General features: G+C 49.0%; 1 protein-coding gene across 2 annotated transcripts; it reads left to right on the top strand.

The window, feature by feature from the left end:
* The first annotated feature begins 618 nt into the window (after positions 1–618).
* LOC102688692 (NACHT, LRR and PYD domains-containing protein 3-like) lies at positions 619–22,459 on the top strand. Of its 2 annotated transcripts, XR_011189327.1 has the most exons (11): positions 619–709; positions 6,529–6,777; positions 7,722–7,772; positions 9,893–11,654; positions 14,013–14,186; positions 16,890–17,063; positions 17,819–17,992; positions 18,230–18,408; positions 19,803–19,923; positions 20,946–20,996; positions 21,159–22,459. XR_011189327.1 is itself a non-coding variant. In XM_069188289.1 (9 exons), coding segments are annotated over exons 1-9 (2,772 nt in total). In that variant the 5' UTR covers positions 619–702; the 3' UTR covers positions 19,805–20,628. The 2 variants fall into 2 exon arrangements, 1 of the variants encoding a protein (XP_069044390.1); XM_069188289.1 differs by lacking the exons at positions 20,946–20,996; positions 21,159–22,459 and having other exon boundaries at positions 19,803–20,628.
* The last annotated feature ends 558 nt before the right edge of the window (positions 22,460–23,017 follow it).

Here is a 23,017-nt window from a genome sequence, read left to right on the forward strand (position 1 = left end):
TGTATCCTCGTGTATTAGTACCTGTGTGTGCGCGTTGTTTGAGTTATGTCACATGGTTGGATTCTAAAGCCATCAAAAGAATCAACTTTGTGATTTACTGCTACAATTAATAATTGTCTCAGTAAATGCCCAAACCCTACAGAACTGGTGCCTTCAGAGAGCCACTATGATTACATATTTGGCGTCCCTGAACCGGTTTTCCCTACAACTGCTTGCTATTGCTCTGCGAGTAGGGAGGAAGGGTGTGGACAACGATCAACCAAACAGTCGGTCAGTAAGAAAAGCAACTCAGAAAAAATTAGCTCTTCACCCCACTGCCCTCAGGCCAGAGATACAAGAGCATCTGGACACTGGCCACCAGATTCCTCAACAGCTTCTACCCACAAGCAGTGCGATTGGCGACATTGACATTTAGCCATTCCCCTCAGACCACACCTACACCATCACCCTCTACCTCAGTATGATTTATTTATTGCACATCTCCAGTCATTGTTTACATGCCTGCGTTGATTACATTCAAACTGAAGGAGCCATTGAACTGGCTGCCGACCAAGCTCCTCCTGCTGCAGGGAAATTGGCTGTAATCCAGGTGATGACGCCCACATAGTTCTGGCCTTTCTGAAGTGATTTACTTGTTTTTGTCGTCTAGTGTTAAGGAACTCCAAGACCAGGTAATCTGCTCTGTGTGCCGTTGGACTCCTTATGTCAGGTAAGTCAGAGCTGAAGACAGTATTTTCTTCGTCAAAGGCACGGGTCACAGGTTAGACTAGAAAACTGCAGAGAGTGTTGTAACAGGATGTAAATTGTACGGAGCACAACATATTGGCTCTAACTTCTGTGTGGGGAGCTGGATTATATACAGTTAAACCTCAATACTGTACATATGAGGTTCAGTCCAACACACTGCAAGTCTGCAAGTACAGGACTTCAAAAGCTAGGATAGGGTTTGGATGCTCAGTGTAAATTTTATTATAAATGCTGACAATTTCAGTGAGTAATTATGTGGGCGATGGCCCATTTGAAGTTAACTGTAAGAAGGGCTCTTGTCCAGAGTCTTCAGAGGGAGTAAGAAGTCAGTTGATCTGACCTGACCTGTTGATTTATAACTCAGTGTCTTGTCTTTAAGATCATGAATAGGAATATTGTAGTTGACTGACTGACTGACTGACTGACTGACTGACTGACTGACTGACTGACTGACTGACTGACTGACTGACTGACTGACTGACTGACTGACTGACTGACTGAGCCACCGGCCTCTACGCCTCTTCGTGCCAGTTTGCCGCGACAAGATTAAAACAGGCGTGTTCAGGCCAACACACACTAAACACAGCTGGGAATGTCAGATATCAGAGCAAGAGATCACCAGATCACAAGCCAAACACGGCCTCAGCTCCTGACTACGCTGCTCCAAGTCTCCAGCTACTGCAGCCCAGCAGTTAAACTGCTTCCTGTGTCTTTACAATATGTTCAGAATGAAAAACAATTAAAAACAGAGTATGTAACAAGTTTGTTTTTAGAGACCTTTTCTCATCTACACGTTGGAAGTCCAAACAGATCATGCAACATATCTTAAAAACTTCAAGTACCTTTGAGTCATGTATCAATCACATGCTGCAATTTGATTACCTAGTTTAACATTGACTACTGACTGCATCTGTCATGTCTATTTACTGTACCATAGTAATGTGCAGAGAACTTTGTTCCTGCACAATTTGATAACGTTGTGCCAGTGAAAGATCATATATTTACTAGTGTTAGAAAGATCTGCAAGTAGTCAAGAAAATAGGAAGTGACCTGTAATGCAGATACTTTATTTTTTAGCATGAATAGAATACTCTTATAAAAAGACGTATTGGCAAGAGTTAGTAAATATTTATGTAAAAAAAGGCCTTGAATATTAAAATATAATTAAAAGGATGTTCCTCACTAAAACTCAGAGATAAATATTGTCTTACTTTGCAAGTGGTTTTGTACAAGTCCAGCATTTATGAATGTAGTTTATTTCCAACATTTGTGATTTTTATTAGGAAAATCATTACAATCATTTGTTTTGATTCTATCAAAAACGTTTTCTACCTCACTTGCCATTAATCACTGAGAAAAAACTATATTTAGATCAGTTTTAAGTCAACAGTGTGGTGGCTCTGGGGCTCAGGACCTGTCCCTGTGGCTGGGAGGTTGCCAGTTCGAATCCCACGGCCGGCAGAGGAATCCTACTCCGTTGGGCCCCTAAACCCCAGCTGCTCCAGGGGTGCTGTATAAATGTCTGACCCTGCACTCTGACCCCCAGCTTCTCTCCCTGTGTGTGTGTGTGTCTCCTGTAGAGCAGGCTGGGGTCTGTGACAAGACAGACTCCTCACACGAGAGACTGTAGATGGCCCATCAAGGGATCCTGTCAGTATGGGGCCACAGGGGCCAGTATCCAGTATCATTAGCTCTCTTTCTAAATCGACTCAAATCAAATATGGCTATTGAAACACAGCCACTACTTAAATTAAAGCAAACCGCTAAAGAAAAAAAAAACCACATACCTCCACATTTCGGCGGGGGATGACCTGATGGTCTCTTGGCCCTTGGTGAGCAAACAGAAGCATCTCTGATCCTTTCAGATGTTTGAGATGAGACCGCAGGTGGGTGATGGTGCTCACATGCACAGTGCAGTTCGTCCTCTTTCAGTGCTGCTGTGCTTGACGAATGGGAGTTTGGAGACCCTCCTGGAATGGATGGAGTCTTTAATATTTTAAATTATCTTGGAAAACATAAACAGCACGGACATGATTAGGGTCTTGAACTAAAGAGAGCACCCTGGAGATCCCTTCTGAACCCTTCAGTTCACACACTAGAGATAAATGTCAAAAACAGGAAAAAACAGAAAACGCATTTTATTGTCCTTCCTCAGAAGGCAATATGTCGGGTTGTGGAACACAGAGGATGAAAATTTCTCTTTCCAGTTCTTCTCCAACACATCTTCTCACTTGCATAGAAAGTTTCAAGCAACCAGGTTTGGCTCAAAAGATCAGAAACCCAAGCAGCAGTCTTTAAACGCAAACAAAACTGGATTTATTGCCATCAAAACAGGGATAAAACCCCTCACAGGGATACTCTCTGCACACCTTCCCTTCAAGACACCCTCCCCATACTGAGCTCTCAGTCCCTTTTATAGCCCCTCCTCTCCAAGGACCAGCCTCTTAAAGGGACCCACTCACGTCTTTTCACAGACCTCTAAGAGAGACGGGCGATTTGATACAAATAAAGTATTTAACCATCCATAAAAACGTATACATTTTAACAGAGTCATGCACCAGTTATATATCCACTCAAAACAAAACAAATAATCTTACACCTGTTATTTATGGATGGCCACCAGTCACCTTTCCCCTTAAGACCATTTGTGGGAGCATTGTGGGATACTTCCAACAGGAAAGGTGACCGGCGGCCATCTTGACCAACACAACACAATACCCACTGGGGAAACACTGCAGCGGTTTTAGGGGAACAAAAAAGGGCAAGTATCACTCACACTTCATTTGTATCACAAACACACTCCCAAACATACCAGAATGGTAGAGGAAAATACTGGAGTATTTCATGTCCATCAGAAGAAATAAAAAACAGGCACTCTGTCACAGTAAACATTGGCATGGAGTGGCATGGGTTTTTATGAAGGCAGGTCCTGGAATGATTTTCTTCTCCTTCCTAGAGATGTGAAATAAATTGCACAATTTAATGCAAAGTTACATAAAGTTTTTTAACACTTCTGGTGTGTATATATGACAGATTGACAAGAGGCTACGGTGATCAATCTTCAATATCTTGATAGAATAAAAACTAAATGGAAAAGACAGGCAAGGAGCAAGGACAGCTAAGAACTCTCTCTTCACTAAAGCCCTCCCTGAAACATCTCTAAATGGTCAGAATTCGATGACTGACAGCTGGTTCTTCCTATGACATCAGCTTTCTCGTTAGCTGGTCGGTTTGAAAAGTTGTGGGGCCTTCAGCGGTCATTTCCTTTTTGTTTCCTGTATTTTCCACATGGGAAAGTTTTACTCTACAAAATTCACTTTTTCGAAGGGAAGGGATCTACTCTCTTTTGCTTTTGCGATTGCATTTTGCTGGAGAATCGATTATCACCGATGGTCTTCGGACCTTCTCTCTGTGCTGTTTGTGGTGATGTACGGTTCATAGTGTTGTGTTTTGATTTTGCTGGATAAAATATTTAAAATACCCCCGTTGTGCAGTTTGTCTGAAGTGCTGTTGTCAGCATTATGCTTTGTTTATTACGAAATAGTTGCCCTGTTGTAAAAAATAATAATGATTGTGTGAAGAGGAAAATGGAGATCACGTGCATTTGTGATATTCTGAGAAATGATTAAAAAAGTGGTTTTTAGTGAAGGAAAGTGTAGAGTTAGAAGCGAATTGACACTGTAGTCGGGGGGCCTACAATGGAGTGGATAGGGTCAAAGACTTCACTGTGGCTGTGAGCTGGGCTTCAGAAAGGTACACTAAGCGCACAGATACTTTGTGTATGCGCCTCTTCCTCGCCCACTCAGAATCCAGGCCCCTGTAGACTTCAGCGTCCCAGGAGGAACGAGGAATGTAGTGGAGTAAAAGTACAGTTCTTTGCAGAATCAGCGTGCTTGACTTTTAATATTTAAAGTGAGCTCACAGCTCCAGCTCCATCTACAGATATGCCGATGACACTACCATCGTTGGCCAATCACCAGTAATGATGAGACGGCCTACAGGGATGAGGTCAGGAGCCTGCTGGAGTGGTGCCTTGAGAATAATCTCTCCCTCAATAACCAAAGCAAAACCAAGGAGCCGGCCTACGATGTTAGAAAACAGGGTGGCAACTGCAGCCCTGTTCACATCAGTGGGGTGGCTGTAGAGATGGTGAGCAGCTTCACGTTCCTGGGTCCCTTCATCACTAGTGATCTAACGTGGTCCCAGCATGTACCTGGAGCGACAGAGAAGGCACAGCAGCGCCTTCGCTGCCTCAGACAGCTAAAGAAATTTGGACTGTCTTCAGTGGTCCTGACCACATGTTCCAGGTGCGCTATCGAGAGCGTGCTCGCGTGTGGGGTTACAGTGTGGCTTGGCAGCAGCTCGCTGTCTGACTGGAAGGCATTACAGGGGGTGATCGGGTCAGCCCAGCCCCGTCCATTATTGAGGTACAGCTTCCCTCTACTGTGGACATGTTTACAACTCGCTGCCTCAGGAAGGCTGGAAGTATCGCTAAGGACACCAGTCATCCTGGTTCCTCACTGTTCTCCCCTCCTGCCCTCTGGTGAGCATTACAGGAGCATAAAGGTACGAATGTCCAGATTGAGAGACAGTTTCTTCCTGCCAGCTGTCAGATTACTGAACTCTGCCCCTGCCACTGACTAAACTCATCTACATTGCTGCAGCTGAAAGTAGTTCAAGCAGGCAGCTGTGTCAGCAGGCATAGTCTGCAAGGGAACAAGGTTTATTCCTTTCTGAAAGGAGAAGAAAAGAAACACAATGTTTCGGCTGTGGAGCCTTCTTCAGGTGTGAGACAGACAGGGCAGACAGCAGAGGTGAAACAGCACAGGAGATAAAGAGCTGGGAGAGGGAGAGGCAGGAGCAGGGGACAGAAAGAGGCCGGGAGAGGGGAGAGGCAGAGAGGCCACTCAGGTGGTGTGGAGTCGAGGGAGGTGAAGAGAGGGGTGGAGTCGAAACCTGCATGAGAAAAGAGAGGATTAGAAGGAAACGAGTCTGTCATTGAGAGAAGGGGGGAGGTGTGAACCAAGTTTCAGGATAATTGTTGTTTCTGATGTCTTTCTGCAATAGGAGTTAAGAAAACCGTCTTTGAGAACACAGACGGAGAGATTAGAGTGGTCGTGGCCGTCAGAGGTGAAATGAGAAACAATGGGCTTGGAGAGATCTTTAATCTTCACAGCCCTGACGTGTTCTTTGAAGCGTCTCCAAGTCTCCTTCCTGTTTCCCCAACGTAGATGGCTGGGCATTTCCTGCAAGAGATACAGTGAATAAGGTTGCTGGAGGTACAAGATGCCCTCTGGGTGATCAGGAATTGTCCTGAGGGGCCTTGAATGAGTGTGGTGTTAGATGTGTGCTTGCAGGTTATACAGGGAGCTCTGTTGCAGGGGAAAGTGCCTGGTGTGGATGATTGCTGAGGGAGGTCAAGGGAGCTGTGATTAGGTGGTGGGCGATATGAGATGATGGGGAGGTCCGGAAAGAGGGCCCCAATGGAGGGATCATCCTGTAGGATGGGAAAGCTGTCGTTAGTGGTCCTGGGGGTAGAGAGCGTGTTGGGATGGAAGGGAAGCACCACAGGAATGCGGCTGTGAGACCGGGAGTTCCTGATTGAGTAGATGGTCCGGCGTCTGTTTCTGGCTCGGGTGAGGGCCCTGCCGATGACACAGGTGGGGTGAAGAAAGTGCGTTCTGAGTGCGACACGAAGACGTGACTCCAGCTGCATCGAAGTGTCCAAGTGTCAGAACAAACTCCCTCCACCTCTCCCATATTTCTGCTCCTTCCCGCCAGGCGCTGAGTTCGCAGATCGCCACAGGGCTGCCCTCATCCAGCGGGTGACCCAGGTCGGACCGCTGGCGGATGAGCTGCTCTCAGTGGGCATGATCCACCAGGAGAGCTACTCCAGGGTCCTCGCTGCGGCCACCCCTCAGGACAGAATGAGAGAGCTGTACTCAGCCCTGGACTCCGGGGGAGAGACCGTGAAAGACGCATTTTACTCAGTCCTGCAGAGAGACTACAGTCACCTCGTCCACGACCTGGGTGAGAGTTTCAGTTTCGTTCCTCTTGACTCCCATCACCTCCGGTCCTCTGAATGCTTATTCAGTGAGGTGGCGGACAGGCCTTCCTCACGATCACCTGAAAAAACCCTCTTTCTTCAAGACGCCAGGTCCTGCTCTTGAGTCTTGCTCTAGTTAGAGAAACAAGATATTTCGAGATGGGCAGGGGAAATCAGTCAAACCACTTTCGATCGGGAGTTAAAATCCCAACCGAATACATGTTTTATACATTATTCAATTTATTTCCAGTATGACATGAAATTTACAATATGTACATTATGGGAATGTTCCAATAATAATATCAAGATCAGATCCCTTGATCGGCCATCTACAGTCTCTCATATGAGGAGTCTGTCTTGGCCATGGGATTCGAACTGGCAACCTCCCAGCCACAGACGCAGGTCCTGAGCCCCAGAGCCAGCGCCCCGCCCCTGTGCTGTCTGAGCTGCGCGCGCAGGTCTGGGCTGCACCAGGAGACACTCGCTCACACCTTCGGAAATGTCTTAGGATCTGTGCCTGTGGCTGGGAGGTTGCCGGTTCGAATCCCACGGCCTGCAGAGGAATCCTCCTCCATTGTGCCCCCGAGCGAGGCCCTTAACCCCAGCTGCTCCAGGGGTGCTGTGTAAATGTCTGACCCTGCGCTCTGACCCCCAGCTCCTCTCCCTGTGTGTGTGTGAGTCTCCTGGAGAGCTGGGGCCCCCGAGCGAGGCCCTTAACCCCAGCTGCTCCAGGGGTGCTGTGTAAATGTCTGACCCTGCGCTCTGACCCCCAGCTCCTCTCCCTGTGTGTGTGTGTGTCTCCTGGAGACCAGGCTGCGGTCTGTGACGAGAGAGTGGAGCTGGCCCATCCAGGGACCTGATCTCATATAAAACCCAAACCAGTCCCCGGCGAGGCTGCAGAGTGAACGCTCTCTCTGTATCTTTACAGATCCCTCAGCGGGACGTCTCCTTGCTCCAGCTTCACAAACGCCCCTCACAGGTTGGTCCGGCTGCTTCCTCCTCAGCACATCTAGACAGCTTTCTTTCTGTATTGTCACAGCGTTGCGAAGCGCCTTGGGGCAACCTTGTTGTGAGAGGCGCTATATAAAAATAAATTGAATTGACAACAATCACAGAGACAAACGGTATGAACCTAGATTTCTGATCACCTTCAGAATTGAGGCTGTCTATAACGCCCCCTGTTGGAGGGGTGACAAATCTTCAAGAGCTGTCTAAATGTTTCTGCAGCATGGTTTGGATTTTACTGAAACGTCTTGAAAATTACCCAGAAGAGCTCATTCTGCACATTCACATTTGTGTGAAAAACAGGTATTTCATTTGTAAGTCAACACAATGGAACATCATTGGAAGGCAGTGATCCCATCACTCCTGTCCTGGAGTCCCTGCACTGGCTTTCTGTCAGGTTTCGTGTCGATTTCGAAATCCTCCTGCTCACCTGTAAGGCTCTGCTTGGCTGGGCGCCTCAGTACCTGTCTGAGCTGCTGTCGCCCTGCTCCCCACCTCACCACCTTCGCTCCTCTGATTCTGCTCTCCTGTCTGTCCCCCAAGCCCCTCGACACTCTAGGGGTGACAGGGCTTCTCCTGCTGCCCCCCCAAGCTCTGGAACTCTCTCCCCAAGGACATCAGAGAGTCTCCTTCTCTAAACCTCTTCAGATCCAGACTCAAACCTGTTCTTCAGAAGAGCCTGGACTGACCTGGTTCTGTTCTTCATCTCTCTGCTCCTACTGTACTCGGTACCCCCATCATCTGTCTCCTCTCACTGTGTATTCTCAGCATGCTTATCTTGTGTCTTGTACTTGTTGTTCTGTAAAGCACTTTGAGAAACCACCTTTATAGGTGCTATATAAAATAGTCTATTATTATCAGTTTTCATTCATTTTCCTGCTTTTCTCTGAGACCTGACCAGTAAAACAGGGGCATGTGTTTCCTTTTTCTCTTTTTAATAAAATATGAAGCGCAGTTTCTTAGTCATTTCAGCCATTATTAAATAACTTTTCTCTACACTGTTAACAACAATCCACCAGAGAAGAACTGATCACGTGTTTCTGCAGTAATTCAGCAGACTTACAAGCAGTGATCTATGAGTAATTCACAGTATATTTCAAGTGTGAGGCTATTTATTATTCGGTTTGTTTGTCAAACGGTGAAATGGGCAATCATTTTTCTCGTGTTTGATCATAGAGACAGAGAGAACTGGATTTCATTCAATGACCTAGAAGCTCATTCCTTAGCTCATGGTCCTTGATGAGCATCTTAATTGCCGTGTTCCTGAGAAAGCAATACTTAACCTTATGGAAAGCAGCAATAATCTTTTTCTACGGTGGTACTAAATACCAAATTTGGGTTCTCAAAGAAGGGTTTCTTAACTCCCACAGCAGAAGGACATCAGAAACACCTTCCCCCTTCTCTCAGCGACAGACTTGTTTCTGTCATCTCCTCTATTCTAATGAAGGCTTCACCTCCACCCCTCTCTTCACCTCCCTCGACTCCGCACCACCTGAGTGGCCTCTCTGCCTCTCCCCTCTCCCCTCTCCCGGCCTCTTTCTGTCCCCTGCTCCCACCCCTCGCTCCTCCCCTCTCCCAGCTCTTGATCTCCTGTGCTGTTTCACCTCTGCTGTCTGCCCTGTCTGTCTCACAAGAAGAAGGCTCCACAGCCGAAACGTTGTGTTTCTTTTCTTCTCCTTTCAGCAGGAATAAACCTTTACTTGTTCCTAAACACGAAATATGTTGTATCTGGAGTGCGGGTGGTCTTCTCCTGTCGTTTCTTTCATCTGACCCGTTAGGCACAGTAGCTCTAGCGACACACATTTGTCACTTCCATCACGGGGAGTTTTATTCTGCTGGGTCTAAAATCCCATGAAATATGTATGTTCATTTGTTTCTTTTATATAACTTAAAAGGATCTAAAAACTGAATCGATCTAAATCCTGATCTAGTAAGAGCAGCAGTGGGAGATGCCTGTGGAATTGAGGTTTGTTTTCAGCTTGTTTTCTAGAGGAATTCTTTCTCTCTGCTGCAATCGTGTCATTCCTGGGCGCTGATTGCACAGGAAATGATACCAGTGACCCTCTGTGACGAAGGGCGTCCCGTCTGTTCCAGGGTGGCTGCAGACGCTGAGAGACAAACACAAGGCAGCCCTGAAGAGGAGGTTTGAAGTCGTGTCTGAGGGGGTTGCTCAGCCGGGAGAGCAGACCCTCCTGGATGACGTCTTCACACACGTGTGGATAACGGAGGGCAGCTCTGCCGAGGTGGACCGTGGGCACGAGGTCAGGCAGCTGGAGACCGTCTCCAGGAGCAGGACGCCGGCGCTGCGCCGCATCAGGTGCGCCGATATCTTCACGCCGATGCCGGGGCAGGCCAGACCCATCAGGACCGTCCTGATGAAGGGAGTCGCGGGCATCGGGAAGACGTTCTCCGTGCGGAAATTCATTCACGACTGGGCCGCCAGGCGCGAGAACCAGGACATCGACTTCGTTTTCTTCTTCCCGTTCTGCGAGTTGAACTTGATCAGGTCGGAAATTAGTTTACTGGAGCTGGTTCAGTGTTTCTGCCCGGAGATCCAGTCTTCTCACGTGTTTGACCAGTGCAAGGTCTTGTTCGTCTTCGATGGACTGGACGAAACCAGGCTTCCTCTGAAGTTCAGGATGAACCAGAGGTGGTCGGACTCAAGAAAGCCGACGTCAGTGGACACCCTCTTCACAAACCTCCTCAAGGGGAACCTCCTGATCGAGGCCTCGGTCTGGATCACGTCCAGGCCGGCCGCGGCCGGTCTGATCCCTGCGGAGCTCGTCAGCAGGGTGACGGAGGTGCAGGGCTTTGAAGACCAGCAGAAGGAAGAGTACATCCGGAAGAAGTGTGGAAACGAAGCTCTGGCAGAAGACGTCATCGCTCATATAAAGACCCTCAGGAGTCTCCACATGATGTGCTATGTCCCTGTTTTCTGCTGGATTGTAGTAACGGTTTTGGAGCACACATTGGAAGCGGACAACAGGGACAATCCAAGGACATTGACTGATTTCTATACAAACTTCCTTCTTGTCCTACTGACAGCCAAGGAAGAGAAGGAAAAGAAAGAGAATGTCCTTGAAGCGAACAAGGAAGCGATTCTTAAACTGGGAAGGCTGGCATTTGAAAGTCTGGAAGAAAGCAACATTGTATTTTATGACAAAGATCTGAAAGAATACGGCATCGATATAAACAATTCTTCGCTTTATTCAGGGGTGTGTAGGGAAATATTCAAACAAAATTCATCCTTATTTCAGGAAAAGGCCTACTGCTTTTTACATCTGACCGTCCAGGAGTATTTTGCAGCTCTGTATGTTTTCGGTTCCTATCAAAAAAGCAATATTAACCCACTGAAGAAAACATTTGGGGACTTTCCCACTTTTGGGAAAAAGTCCTTGTTCAGTTTGAATGAAGCTGCTCTGATTAAGGCCAACAAGAGCAGAAATGGCCACCTTGATCTCTTTGTCCGATTCCTGCTGGGAATGGGAATGGAGACGAACCAGGATCTGTTGAAGGGATTTCTGTCAAACACAGAAGACCACTCCAGTGACATCGAGAAGACAGCGGGATTCATCAAGAAGCTCATTAGAGAAACCTCCTCTCCTGAAAGATGCCTGAACCTTTTCCACTGTCTGAGTGAACTGAAGGACAAGTCATTAATGGATGAATTTAACGCCACTCTGGAAACAGGAAAACTCTCAAGGCAAAGACTCTCCCCCTCCCAGTGTTCCGCACTCGCCTATTTCTCCCTGCTGTCTGAGAGTGAGATCGATGACCTGGACATGAGCCAGTACGCTACGTCCGAAGAGTGTGCTCGGAGACTGCTGCCTCTGGCAAAGATATCAAAATCTCTAAGGTACGTACGTCAGTTTTTTACAACTATTTTCTTCAAGAACTTTCTTTAATAAAGACTCCAAGGCCAAGAGCTGGTACTGGATCCCTTTCCTTTGTCCTTCGGTGTGGAATTAATCTTCAGCTGTTCCATGGCGGCCTGCCACAGGCCAGCAGGCCAGCGGAAGGGCTAGGCACTCTTATCCCAGAGGGGCCAGGCAGTAGACGTGGTCGAAGGCGAGGTCCGAGGTTCGAATCCGAAAAGAACGAACTTGGATGAGAGGCCGAGATAAGGAGAGGCCGATACCGGGCAGAGGGCACCGCGGGGTTGAGTATTACGGGAGATGGAGGGCGTGGTGTTTAGTGAAGTGCCGTGGGTGGTTGATTGGCCACAGCGATGTCGTTTTCTGGAAGTGCTCAGGGCTGGGGTGAGCTGGTGAGCAGCGGGCGTGAAGAAAAGACGTGCATTCAGAAAAGACAGGGATCGCCAACTTACGTGTATCATACAAAGGCAGAAAATATATTCAGCTTATGTGACTCCGAAGTCAACATCTCTGTGTGAATAAGTATGCCAACCCTGAGACGGCCTCCTCGAGCCACTGTGACGTCAACTAGACTGCCGTGACGTCCGAGGGATTCCTACCAGGAAGAGTCATGCCGTGACATCTCAGACGTTGATCTGGCTGATCCAAAATACAAAAGCCCTGCCTTTTCAGCCATTCGGTGTTCAATCTCCATGCTCACCGTCCTGCTGGACGAGCAGGCGGTCCGGGTTGGTCTCCTCCAGCAGCAGGTCCAATACAGGACCAAGCGCCTCCCAGCAGCACGTGTCACCGCTGGGTTGAGAGGGATCAAACGTTTATTTCTCTTATTTCACTAGTTTGCTTTTACTGTGTGGATAATTTACTAACACCATTGACTCATTATCCCGCTAGAATAATGGAAAATGACTAACTGCAACTTAAGTGTGAGCTGGTTGCGCGCCCGGAACGAGAGGGCGGAGCCTGACCAGGACTGAGAGCATCCGATATCTGCTTACGCCATGATGAACACAATCTAGAAGCACATGGTGTCTGCTGAAACAAGGGTCAAAGGAGCCCAAGAATACTCTTACAATTCTTGGTGTAAGAGCTGTACGGTGTGTGGCTTTACACCATATATGCCATGGAACTCTTCTGGGTGGGTTTTCTGTTTGTGATTTTGTATAAAAAGCGTCATTTTGTATTCATGAATCGAGTCAGTGCTTCATCTGCTTTGGCCCCCGTATGCACACGTTATGAAGGAAATGCCTCCTTCACAGACCCCCGGATCGTGTCCCCTTGTGGACACCGCGGCTGAGACTCTTCTGCTGACAAGCAGTGTTTAGTGTTTGCCCATCGAAACGCCTCGGTGATCTGCTGCACTGGCTTTGAAGGCAGCGATCAGATGGCAGAGACGGGATTCAGGGGCTGGTGCTGTGAGCACACAGGTGCAAACAGGCTGGGGTCAAGACTGTGAGAGCACAGAAATCAGGGAGCAAAAGATATCCGGACCTGGCAACACCCCACTCTTACACATTCACACACATTCACACACACACAAAGACACACACACACAGAGCACACAGAGCACACACTCTTACACACACACGCACGCACGCACACACACGCACGCACGCACGCACGCACACACACACACACACACACACTCTTACACACACACACACACACACACACCCTCTTACACATTCACACACACACACACACACACACACAAAGACACACCCTCTTACACACACAGAGCACGCACACACACACACACACACACACACACACACACACACTCTTACACATTCACACAGAGCACACACAAAGACACACACTCTTACACACACAGATCACACTTGTGTCACATCTGTCACACCTGCTGTATGACACAGCTGCGTCGCACGGCCTCACCCTGCAGTGACTCTTTAAGACTCACACAATCTGTACATTGATGTGGCTGGAATTGACATCTGTCTCTCCCAAACTCCAACACTTACTGTTTACTCCAAACAATGGGCTCACCCATCACATTGGATGTATCTGTGATATTATCCGTAGTGTACTGATTTATAATTACATTTACAAACTGATTTACAATAAGCATGAAAAGGGGTCAGATGAAATCCGCATTTGTAAAGTGGTGCACAGAGAGATGAGAGAGATCGACAGGACACACCGGACAGGAACCTGACTTAGCAGCAGAATCCATTAGCTCAGCACTGGTCATTGCTGGAGACATTTTGAGCTCCTGTACAGGGATGGGATGGTCTTAGACATCACTGATGGGATCTTGCCCTGCATTAGTGGTGAGTGATCGGTGCAGGTATTAAGCTGTGCTGCTGTTATTCTGTCTGCAGGATGCTGAGCTGTGGCCTGACAGAGCGATGCTGTGAAGATCTGGCCTCTAACCTTCAGTCACCACACTGCCGCCTCAGGGAGCTGGATCTGAGCTACAACAGCCTGGGGGACTCAGGAGTGAACATGCTGTCCGCGGCTCTGAGGGAGTCCAGCTGTGAATTAGAAAAACTGAAGTAAGAGAAACACGAGGCTGGTTTGTGTGGCAAAGGAACACATGATAGTGAGCAGTACAGCGCTGGTCCAAGGAGATGTGACACCCAAGGCAGAGGAATTACTGTACAACTTAACCTGTGTCACACCTGTCTCACATCTGTCACACCTACTGTATATCACACCTGTGTCACATCTGTCACACCTACTGTGTGTCACACCTGTCACATCTGTCACACTTGTCTCACATCTGTCACACCTACCTCACATCTGTCACACCAACTGTATATCACACCTGTCACCCTTGTCTCACATCTGTCACACCTACTGTATATCACACCTGTCACACTTGTCTCACATCTGTCACACTTGTCTCACCTACTGTATGTCACACCTGTCTCACATCTGTCACACCTATTGTTTAACACACCTGTCACATCTGTCACACCTACTGTATATCACACCTGTGTCACACCTGTGTCACATCTGTCACTCCTGCTGTATATCACACCTGTCTCACATCTGTCACACCTACTGTATATCACACCTGTGTCACATCTGTCACACCTACTGTATATCACACCTGTGTCACATCTGTCACACCTACTGTATATCACACCTGTGTCACATCTGTCACTCCTGCTGTATATCACACCTGTGTCACATCTGTCACTCCTACTGTATATCACACCTGTGTCACATCTGTCACTCCTGCTGTATATCACACCTGTGTCACATCTGTCACTCCTACTGTATATCACACCTGTGTCACATCTGTCACTCCTGCTGTATATCACACCTGTGTCACATCTGTCACTCCTGCTGTGTGACGGCCTCACCCTGCAGTGAACAGAAAGAGAGAGTGCCAGGCAGGCTCACCAGGTACACTTTCCATTGCCTGGCACAGCTGGTAACATGAGGACCTCCGGCTCTCTGTTTTATGCCCAATTCAAAGGGCAGGAGACTCCTTTCATTCTCCAGGAGCCCACTGTCATCTTCAGAGTTTATAGCAACAAGAGAGGAAGAGTCTCTGCTGAGGCGGGCACACAGGGCCCCCAGGCGCAGGCAGTGTCCGCCCCACTCTGAGCTGTCTCAACACGTCCACTCGATAAGGCAGCAGAGCGCCAACGCCCTCCTGACCAGACACCCTGGGGTGATTCTTCAGAGGGAGGGGTGGCTTCAAACGCTTTGTACAAGAGCACAAAAATCAGATGTTTTCATGGTGTCAAACTATTGGAATATGTCAATTCAAATAAATGAAGTTGTCATTCAGCTTCATAATGACATAAGTGCAATAAATTGGAAATGCGCAAATTAAAACTACAAATGTGTAAAAAACAAATGATATCGTTATATTGCACTTGTAACACATACAGTATCCCTAAAACATCATGTAAACAACATCTATATGTAGTAGACAAAGGTATCGCCCTTTGCAGCTTTATAAGTCAAAGTCTTCTGTGGTCTTGACTTCTATTAGGAACTAAAACCAAAAGCTCCCTGCTGGTATGATGGAAAGTGAGATATCGGCAGTCTCCAGCACCAAAGTCTCATCCATCTTCCACACTACGGCTCTCAAAAGGTTAGAAAGAGAAACGTCCCGCATTGGAAGACCAGTGTTGCATCTGTTTTTGTGCAACATGGAAAAGGAACAAGGGAAAGGTCCAGTCCTGCTGAAGAGAAGCAGGGAAACACAACGTTTCAGCTGTGGAGTCCTTTCCGGGTGGGAGAGAAGTGGCTCCACACCCACCCCCTGCCCTCCACCCCTGGAGAAGCCTCCACAGACGAAACGCTGCGTTTCCTTTCTTCTCTTCTCAGCAGGACTAAACCCTGTACTTGTTCCCTGGCAGCCTGCGCCTGTGGCAGTAATCAGATTTATTGCAATGCGATAACGTTAGAAAATATTTCTATCCGTGAACGAAACAGATTCCAAAGAGAATCTTCCACCATAACGACACGGAGAGGTGACAAAATTAGCCACATCCATCTGAGAGGCGGGAAAAAGGCAGCTGAAAAATAAAGAAAAGAGGACACACAAATTAAACCTGGCAAAACCAGTGGTGGTACAGTGTATATACAGCAGGACTAGTGTGTACAGTATATTAGTTCAGGTGGGGAGCTGCATCAGCAGGCGTAGTCTGCAAAGGAACAAGTAAAGGTTTTGTCCTGCTGAAAAGAGAAGAGAGAAAACACAACGTTTTGGCCATGGAGCCTTCTTCAGGTGTGAGAGAGACAGGGCAGACAGCAGGAGGACAAGAACTGGGAGAGAGGAGGAGCAGGAGGAGGGAGCAGGGGACAGACAGAGAGGCCCATCAGGAGGTGTGGAGTCAGGAGAGCTGTGTGAGAGGAGGAGCAGGAGGAGGGAGCAGGGGACAGACAGAGAGGCCCATCAGGAGGTGTGGAGTCAGGAGAGGAGAGGAGAGCTGTGTGAGAGGAGGAGCAGGAGGAGGGAGCAGGGGACAGACAGAGTGGCCCATCAGGAGGTGTGGAGTCAGGAGAGCTATGTGAGAGGAGGAGCAGGAGGAGGGAGCAGGGGACAGACAGAGAGGCCCATCAGGAGGTGTGGAGTCAGGAGAGGTGAAGAGAGCTGTGAAATGAGTACAGTATATTAGTATTGTATATACAGTATGATTAAATTAGTAATAACGATTAAATGCAAATGTGCTCACTCTAAGAGGCCTTCGTGTTGACCCAGTGAGAGCGCTGTCTCCTGTCTTTGCCTGCAGGTTGGAGGACTGCAGACTCACGGAGAGATGCTGTGGGCCCCTGGCCTCCGCGCTCCAGGCTCCGCGCTCCAGGCTGACAGAGCTGGACCTGAGTTACAATAAACTGGGCGACTCAGGGGTGAAGCTCTTGTCCGCAGCCCTGCAGGGTCCCAGGTGTAACTTAACGATCCTGAGGCAAGTGAGCGCTCGGCCAGTCCCAGAAGCGTTTCCTGTTTGGAACACCATCAGCAGAGAGGTTTCACCGGGCACAGGAGACTAGAGAACTATACGTCCTCCAGCCGTTTCTGAAAAGAGGCCACATCCACTCAGATCCCCTTCCTTTCCTGTTTTCTGTCCTACATTGTTTTCAGTTCTGACCCCATGCCCCCTTTCTGTGACAGATTGGGAATTGGTCTTTGTTCAATTAGCCCACCACACCAGTCTTAATCACAGCACCTCTCGGTGCCCTTCGTGACTGTGTGTACGGAAACGATTCGGCTCAGCTGAGCTCTCCAGCGGAACGGGTGAAGGGTTAATCCATGCTGACAGGAGGAGAAAAGAGACCCAGCGTTTCCGCTGGAGAGCCTGAGGCAGCAGAAGAAGGGACTGGCCTGAGCAGAGAGGACACACCCCCCAGTCTCCACCCAGCCAGGAGACCTTAACGCAGCTTGGTGAGACTCGAGTCCAGGCCACAGTCCCCGACTCCTCTGCCAGTGTCCAGACAGTCACAGAGCAGAGCAGTGCCTGCAGGGGCGCCAGTCAGTGTCCTGATTGAACCGCCCTGCCAGGATCTCCCAGCACTCTTCTCTGCTCCTGTCTGGAGACGGAGAACCTAGCTGCACGTTTTAAGGGAACTCAAATGACCTGTTATCTCCAGAAACCCACTGAGCTGGGTAATAACACGAGGGCGTATGTTATCGCTGAGATGGATTCTGGTCTTTTGTCTGCAGCCTGTCAGACTGTGGGCTTTCAGCAAGAGCTTGTGAAGATCTGGCCTCTGCCATCGCGTCGCCAGACTTCTGCCTGCGAGTGCTGGACCTGAGCTCCAACAGGCTGGGGGACTCGGGGGCCAAGCTGCTGTTCGCAGTCCTGAGGAACCCCGACTGTAAATTAAGGTCTCTTGGGTAGGTGAAGACTGACCCTGCGCTCTGACCCCCAGCTTCTCTCTCCCCGTCTGTGTGCCTGTGCGCCTCGTGGAGAGCAAGCTGGGGGACGCGAAAAGGCAGATTCCTCCTGCAAGAAACTGTGTCCGGTCAACAAAGTGATCTTCTCTTCGGTAAATAAGGGCTGCTGGTCCACAGGTCAGGACGCACATGAGCTGTGCAGCGTTTTGAGCTGTCTCTCTTCCTCCGTGCCGACAGGCTGTCAGACTGTGGGCTCACAGACAGGTGCTGCAGAGACCTGGCCTGGACTCTTCACTCAGAACACTACAGTCTCCGAGTGCTGAACCTGGGAGAGAATAACCTGGGGGACACCGCGGTGAAGCTGCTGTCCGCAGCTCTGCGGGACCCCAATTCGAAATTAACATCATTGAGATACTGTAAGTGAACACTGGGCGATTTACTGTACGTGGGAATTTTAAAGAACAGATGTCAATATAACAATGACCAGTCACACCTTCGGACATATTACAAGATAGAAAATCTTTGAAATTCTACTGTGGGCAATTAGAACAACGCTCTTTTGCCTCCAAATGACATAAAACCGCTGGGTCTGCTCAATCGCTGTGTGGCAAAAAAACGTTTGGATTCCTATTGAGCAGACCAGCTGTACAGACGCGCTTCACACAGCAAGGAAACACCTGCAAGTACCAGCAACTTTCTGCAAGACATTTAAAGTGAACTGGCACAGAGGCTTGTGAGATGAGTCAGGAGGTCTGTGAGATGAGTCAGGAGGTCTGTGAGATGAGTCAGGAGGTCTGAGATGAGTCAGGAGGTCTGTGAGTTGAGTCAAGAGGCTTGTGAGATGAGACAGGAGGTCTGTGAGATGAGACAGGAGGTCTGAGATGAGTCAGGAGGTCTGAGATGAGTCAGGAGGTCTGTGAGTTGAGTCAAGAGGCTTGTGAGATGAGACAGGAGGTCTGTGAGATGAGACAGGAGGTCTGAGATGAGTCAGGAGGTCTGTGAGATGAGTCAGGAGTTCTGAGATGAGTCAGGAGGTCTGAGATGAGTCAGGTGGCTTGTGAGATGAGTCAGGAGGTCTGTGAGATGAGTCAGGAGGTCTGTGAGATGAGTCAGGAGGTCTGTGAGATGAGTCAGGAGGTCTGTGAGTTGAGTCAAGAGGCTTGTGAGATGAGTCAGGAGGTCTGTGAGATGAGTCAGGTGGCTTGTGAGATGAGTCAGGAGGTCTGTGAGATGAGTCAGGAGGTCTGTGAGATGAGTCAGGTGGCTTGTGAGATGAGTCAGGAGGTCTGTGAGATGAGTCAGGTGGCTTGTGAGATGAGTCAGGAGGTCTGAGATGAGTCAGGAGGTCTGAGATGAGTCAGGAGGTCTGTGAGATGAGTCAGGAGGTCTGTGAGATGAGTCAGGAGGTCTGTGAGATGAGTCAGGAGGTCTGAGATGAGTCAGGAGGTCTGTGAGATGAGTCAGGAGGTCTGAGATGAGTCAGGAGGCTTGTGAGTTGAGTCAAGAGGCTTGTGAGATGTTCCCACCCTACTGTGCCTGTTGCTAGAGATTCCCAGTCACAGTCGTGTTCAGGAAACCCAGGCTAGATTCTACAATGTCTGGATCAGTGAGCTGACCTGCTTTCTCCAGGTGCATCTCCGAATACAAAACAAATTTCCACCTCCATCAAAATCAAGTATGCATAAAGTGGAAGTACGTGTTCAGTTACTTCCATGCATGAACAGTATGCATTAAATAATCACATTTATACTCATCTAGAAGAACAGTTGAATTCAAGTGTTTAAGTGTGTATATTCGATTTTTCCATCAGAACTCCCACGTGTGTCCTGATGATCTGTCCTGACGAGGCCCCGTTGAGGAGAGAGAACAGCTCAAGTCCTCCGGCACAGCATGAACAGAGGCTGGAGACCTGGGGACTCTTCCAAGCTGAGGTGTGTGGCTTGGAAGAGTGTAGATCAGTACTGGGCTTTGCATGCTGATACCACGAGCTTGAAGTTCGTGCCCAGCTCAACGTAAACACACAAAGACGTTAATCACGTCACTCCTACTGAACGAAGTTCAATCCAATAAAACTTGACCGCGCGGTACAACACCACTCTACAGCCTCTCATCCTTGCGTTCTCTCTTGTGTACGTTGCCAGTCTAGATGTTATATTAAGTGCTGTGTTGGCTGGACAGCCCTGCAGTATCCCGAGAAGCCCTGTGGGGGAGGACAGACATAGGCACGAGAAGCTCTGCAGTGCCCTGCTTCCTCTGTGAGAATAAATGGCCTGTTCCTACCGGTCCCATCCTGCGGGGGGCGACGTTGTGGGGGTCCCAGGCGCCGCTGGCGGGGAACCTCTGTCTCGGACAGCCCCACTGGGATCATCCCGAAGAGAAAACAGCTCGTCCACAGTCCAGACCAGGGCCGGCGCCCGTGGAAACTGCAGGGCATCTGAAATCCTAAGGAGCGCGCAATGTTGCGGTGGAAAGGACCCAAGTGCTCCACATCACATGGCTTTTATAACTGACCTCATCACTCTCACCTGAAGGAGGCTCCACTCCAGCCTGTGATTGGCGCTGGCAGCCAGTGGAAAGACGGGGTGAGACGCTGTCTGCACCCCAGACCTCAGACCCCAGTATCCCCAGTATCCCCATATCCCAGACCCCAGTATCCCCATATCCCAGATCCCAGACCCCAAACCCCAGATCCTAGAATCCCAGATTCCAGTACCCCAGACCCCAGTATCCCCGTATTTCCTTCGGCAGGCAGCCTGTGTAGTGTCTAAAGATTACTCTGAAAGGAGCCATGAGGTGAAAGAGAAGGGAGACACATGACATTGAAAACAAAATATTTAAACAACTGACAGGTTCTTCAGATCTCATTCTGATTGAATTTGACATTTTCTGATGCCACAAATGTTGCAGCTGTTTCCTGTTTACCTTGAATCTTTCCCATCATTGTTTGTGACAGCTGAACCGGATAGCAGATCGATGGGGAACTCTTCATTCAGTATGTCTGCAGGTCAGTTTCCAAAAACGTTTTTTTTCTTGCTTATTTTACTAAATTTTCTCTCAATAAATCCCAAGGCCAAACCGACTCATTTTATCCAGGAAACGGACACAATTAACTTAACCGAACTGTAGGCTGTGAAATGATGATGACGAACCTCTACTTGTTCCAAAGGTGCTGCAGCGTCTGAAGTAACTGAGGCCACTGGAGACGAACCCACATCAGAGTGGTGAAATCGAAGTGAATGATACAGAAGAGACCTCTCTGTTGGGGGGCGCAGGGTCAGTCGGGGGGGGTCCCAGAGAGCTGCTGTCCGGTTCCGCCTCCTGTGGGACAGTCCAGTACAGTCCAGTACAGCCCGGCCCAGGAGAGACCAGTACAGTCCAGTACAGCCCGGCCCAGGAGAGCCCAGTACAGTCCAGTCCAGTACAGCCCGGCCGAGGAGAGCCCAGTCCAGTACATCCCAGTACAGCCCGGCCGAGGAGAGCCCAGTCCAGTACAGTCCAGTACAGCCCGGCCCAGGAGAGACCAGTACAGTACATCCCAGTACAGCCCGGCCGAGGAGAGCCCAGTCCAGTACAGTCCAGTACAGCCCGGCCGAGGAGAGCCCAGTCCAGTACAGTCCAGTATAGCTCAGTCCACTCCAGTCCAGTACAGCCCAGCCCAGGAGAGCCCAGTCCAGTCTAGCCCACTCCAGTCCAGTACAGCCCAGCACAGGAGAGCTCAGTCCAGTCCAGTACAGCCCAGCCCAGGAGAGTCCAGTCCAGTTACAAACTAGTGAGGGGAGGATAGAAAGCCGAGCATGAAGGTACATCAGGTCTTCATACTCCCCAGAACAGACCTGGTGGTCAGACTGAGTAACAGAACACTCCAGAATCTGTCCACCGCGCAACACTGGGCGACAGCCCTCCAGTCACACTCTGACTCCCTCGTACAGAACAGTGTGATCCCGAACCCTGGAGCTGGGAAGAGAATGAGCTCGGATATCCCAGCGCACACAAGGATGGGGGTGGAGTGGTGGCTCCGGGGTTCAGGATCTGTGCCTGTGCCTGTGGCTGGGGAGGTTGCCAGTTTGAATCCAGCGGCCTGCAAAGGAATCCTACTCCATTGGGCCCCTGACCCAGGCCCCTGAACCCCAGCTGCTCCAGGGGCGCTGTATAAATGTGTGACCTCGCGCTCTGTCCCCCAGCTTCTCTCCCTGTGTGTCTCATGGAGAGCAAGCTGGGGTCTGTGACAAGACAAATTCCTAATGCAAGAAATTATATAGGGCTAATAAAGTGATCGTATCCTGGAGAGGAAGCGCCCTCATTAACTGTAGACAGCGGTCTGGCGTCCTTGTGGGTGACTATCTACAGTGGAAATATTTCACAACCAGTCTCACAGGAAGAATCTAACACTCAGGGTGCTCTAACATCACTGGTGTTAAAATGGTGGGCTAATATACAGGATGTGAATATTTTTTTAATCCTTTATTGTGTCTGCCTATTCAAATGAATTATATAATCAAAATAATAATAATAATAATAATAATAATAATTCCTTACACTTCTATAGTGTTTTTCTGGATCTTGTTGCTGCCGCATCTTAAAAAGAAATGGCCTTCAGTATTCACAAAAAAGAGAAAAACAAATATTCCCTAATTGATATTCCCTCAGTGATCATTCTCCTGGGCAGGTCTTAGAGGATCGCTCTGCGGTGTTTTACAAAGCTCACGCCGGCCCCACACGCAGGCACAGCATCATCACAGTCCACAGAAAACAGTCCTGCGACTGTGCAGGAACAGAAGTCAGTTTCTGCAACACATTCACGGCTCCTCAGCCCAGCAGTCACACACCGCAGGCAGAAGCAGAAAGAGTGCTGCCTCACCAGCAACATCAGCAGCAGCGCTAGCAAATCCTTGTGAGGCGTGTGGTGTCAGTACATCCCAAACCTCTTTACTCGGTTTCTCTGTGCTTCCTTACGCATAACCTGTTCCAAAGACCTGAGCCCTCACATCAACAGATCTCAGTCTCAGCCCAGCGGGAATCGGATTT

Source organism: Lepisosteus oculatus, chromosome 4, assembly GCF_040954835.1.
Source record: "Lepisosteus oculatus isolate fLepOcu1 chromosome 4, fLepOcu1.hap2, whole genome shotgun sequence".
Lineage (NCBI taxonomy): Eukaryota > Metazoa > Chordata > Actinopteri > Semionotiformes > Lepisosteidae > Lepisosteus > Lepisosteus oculatus.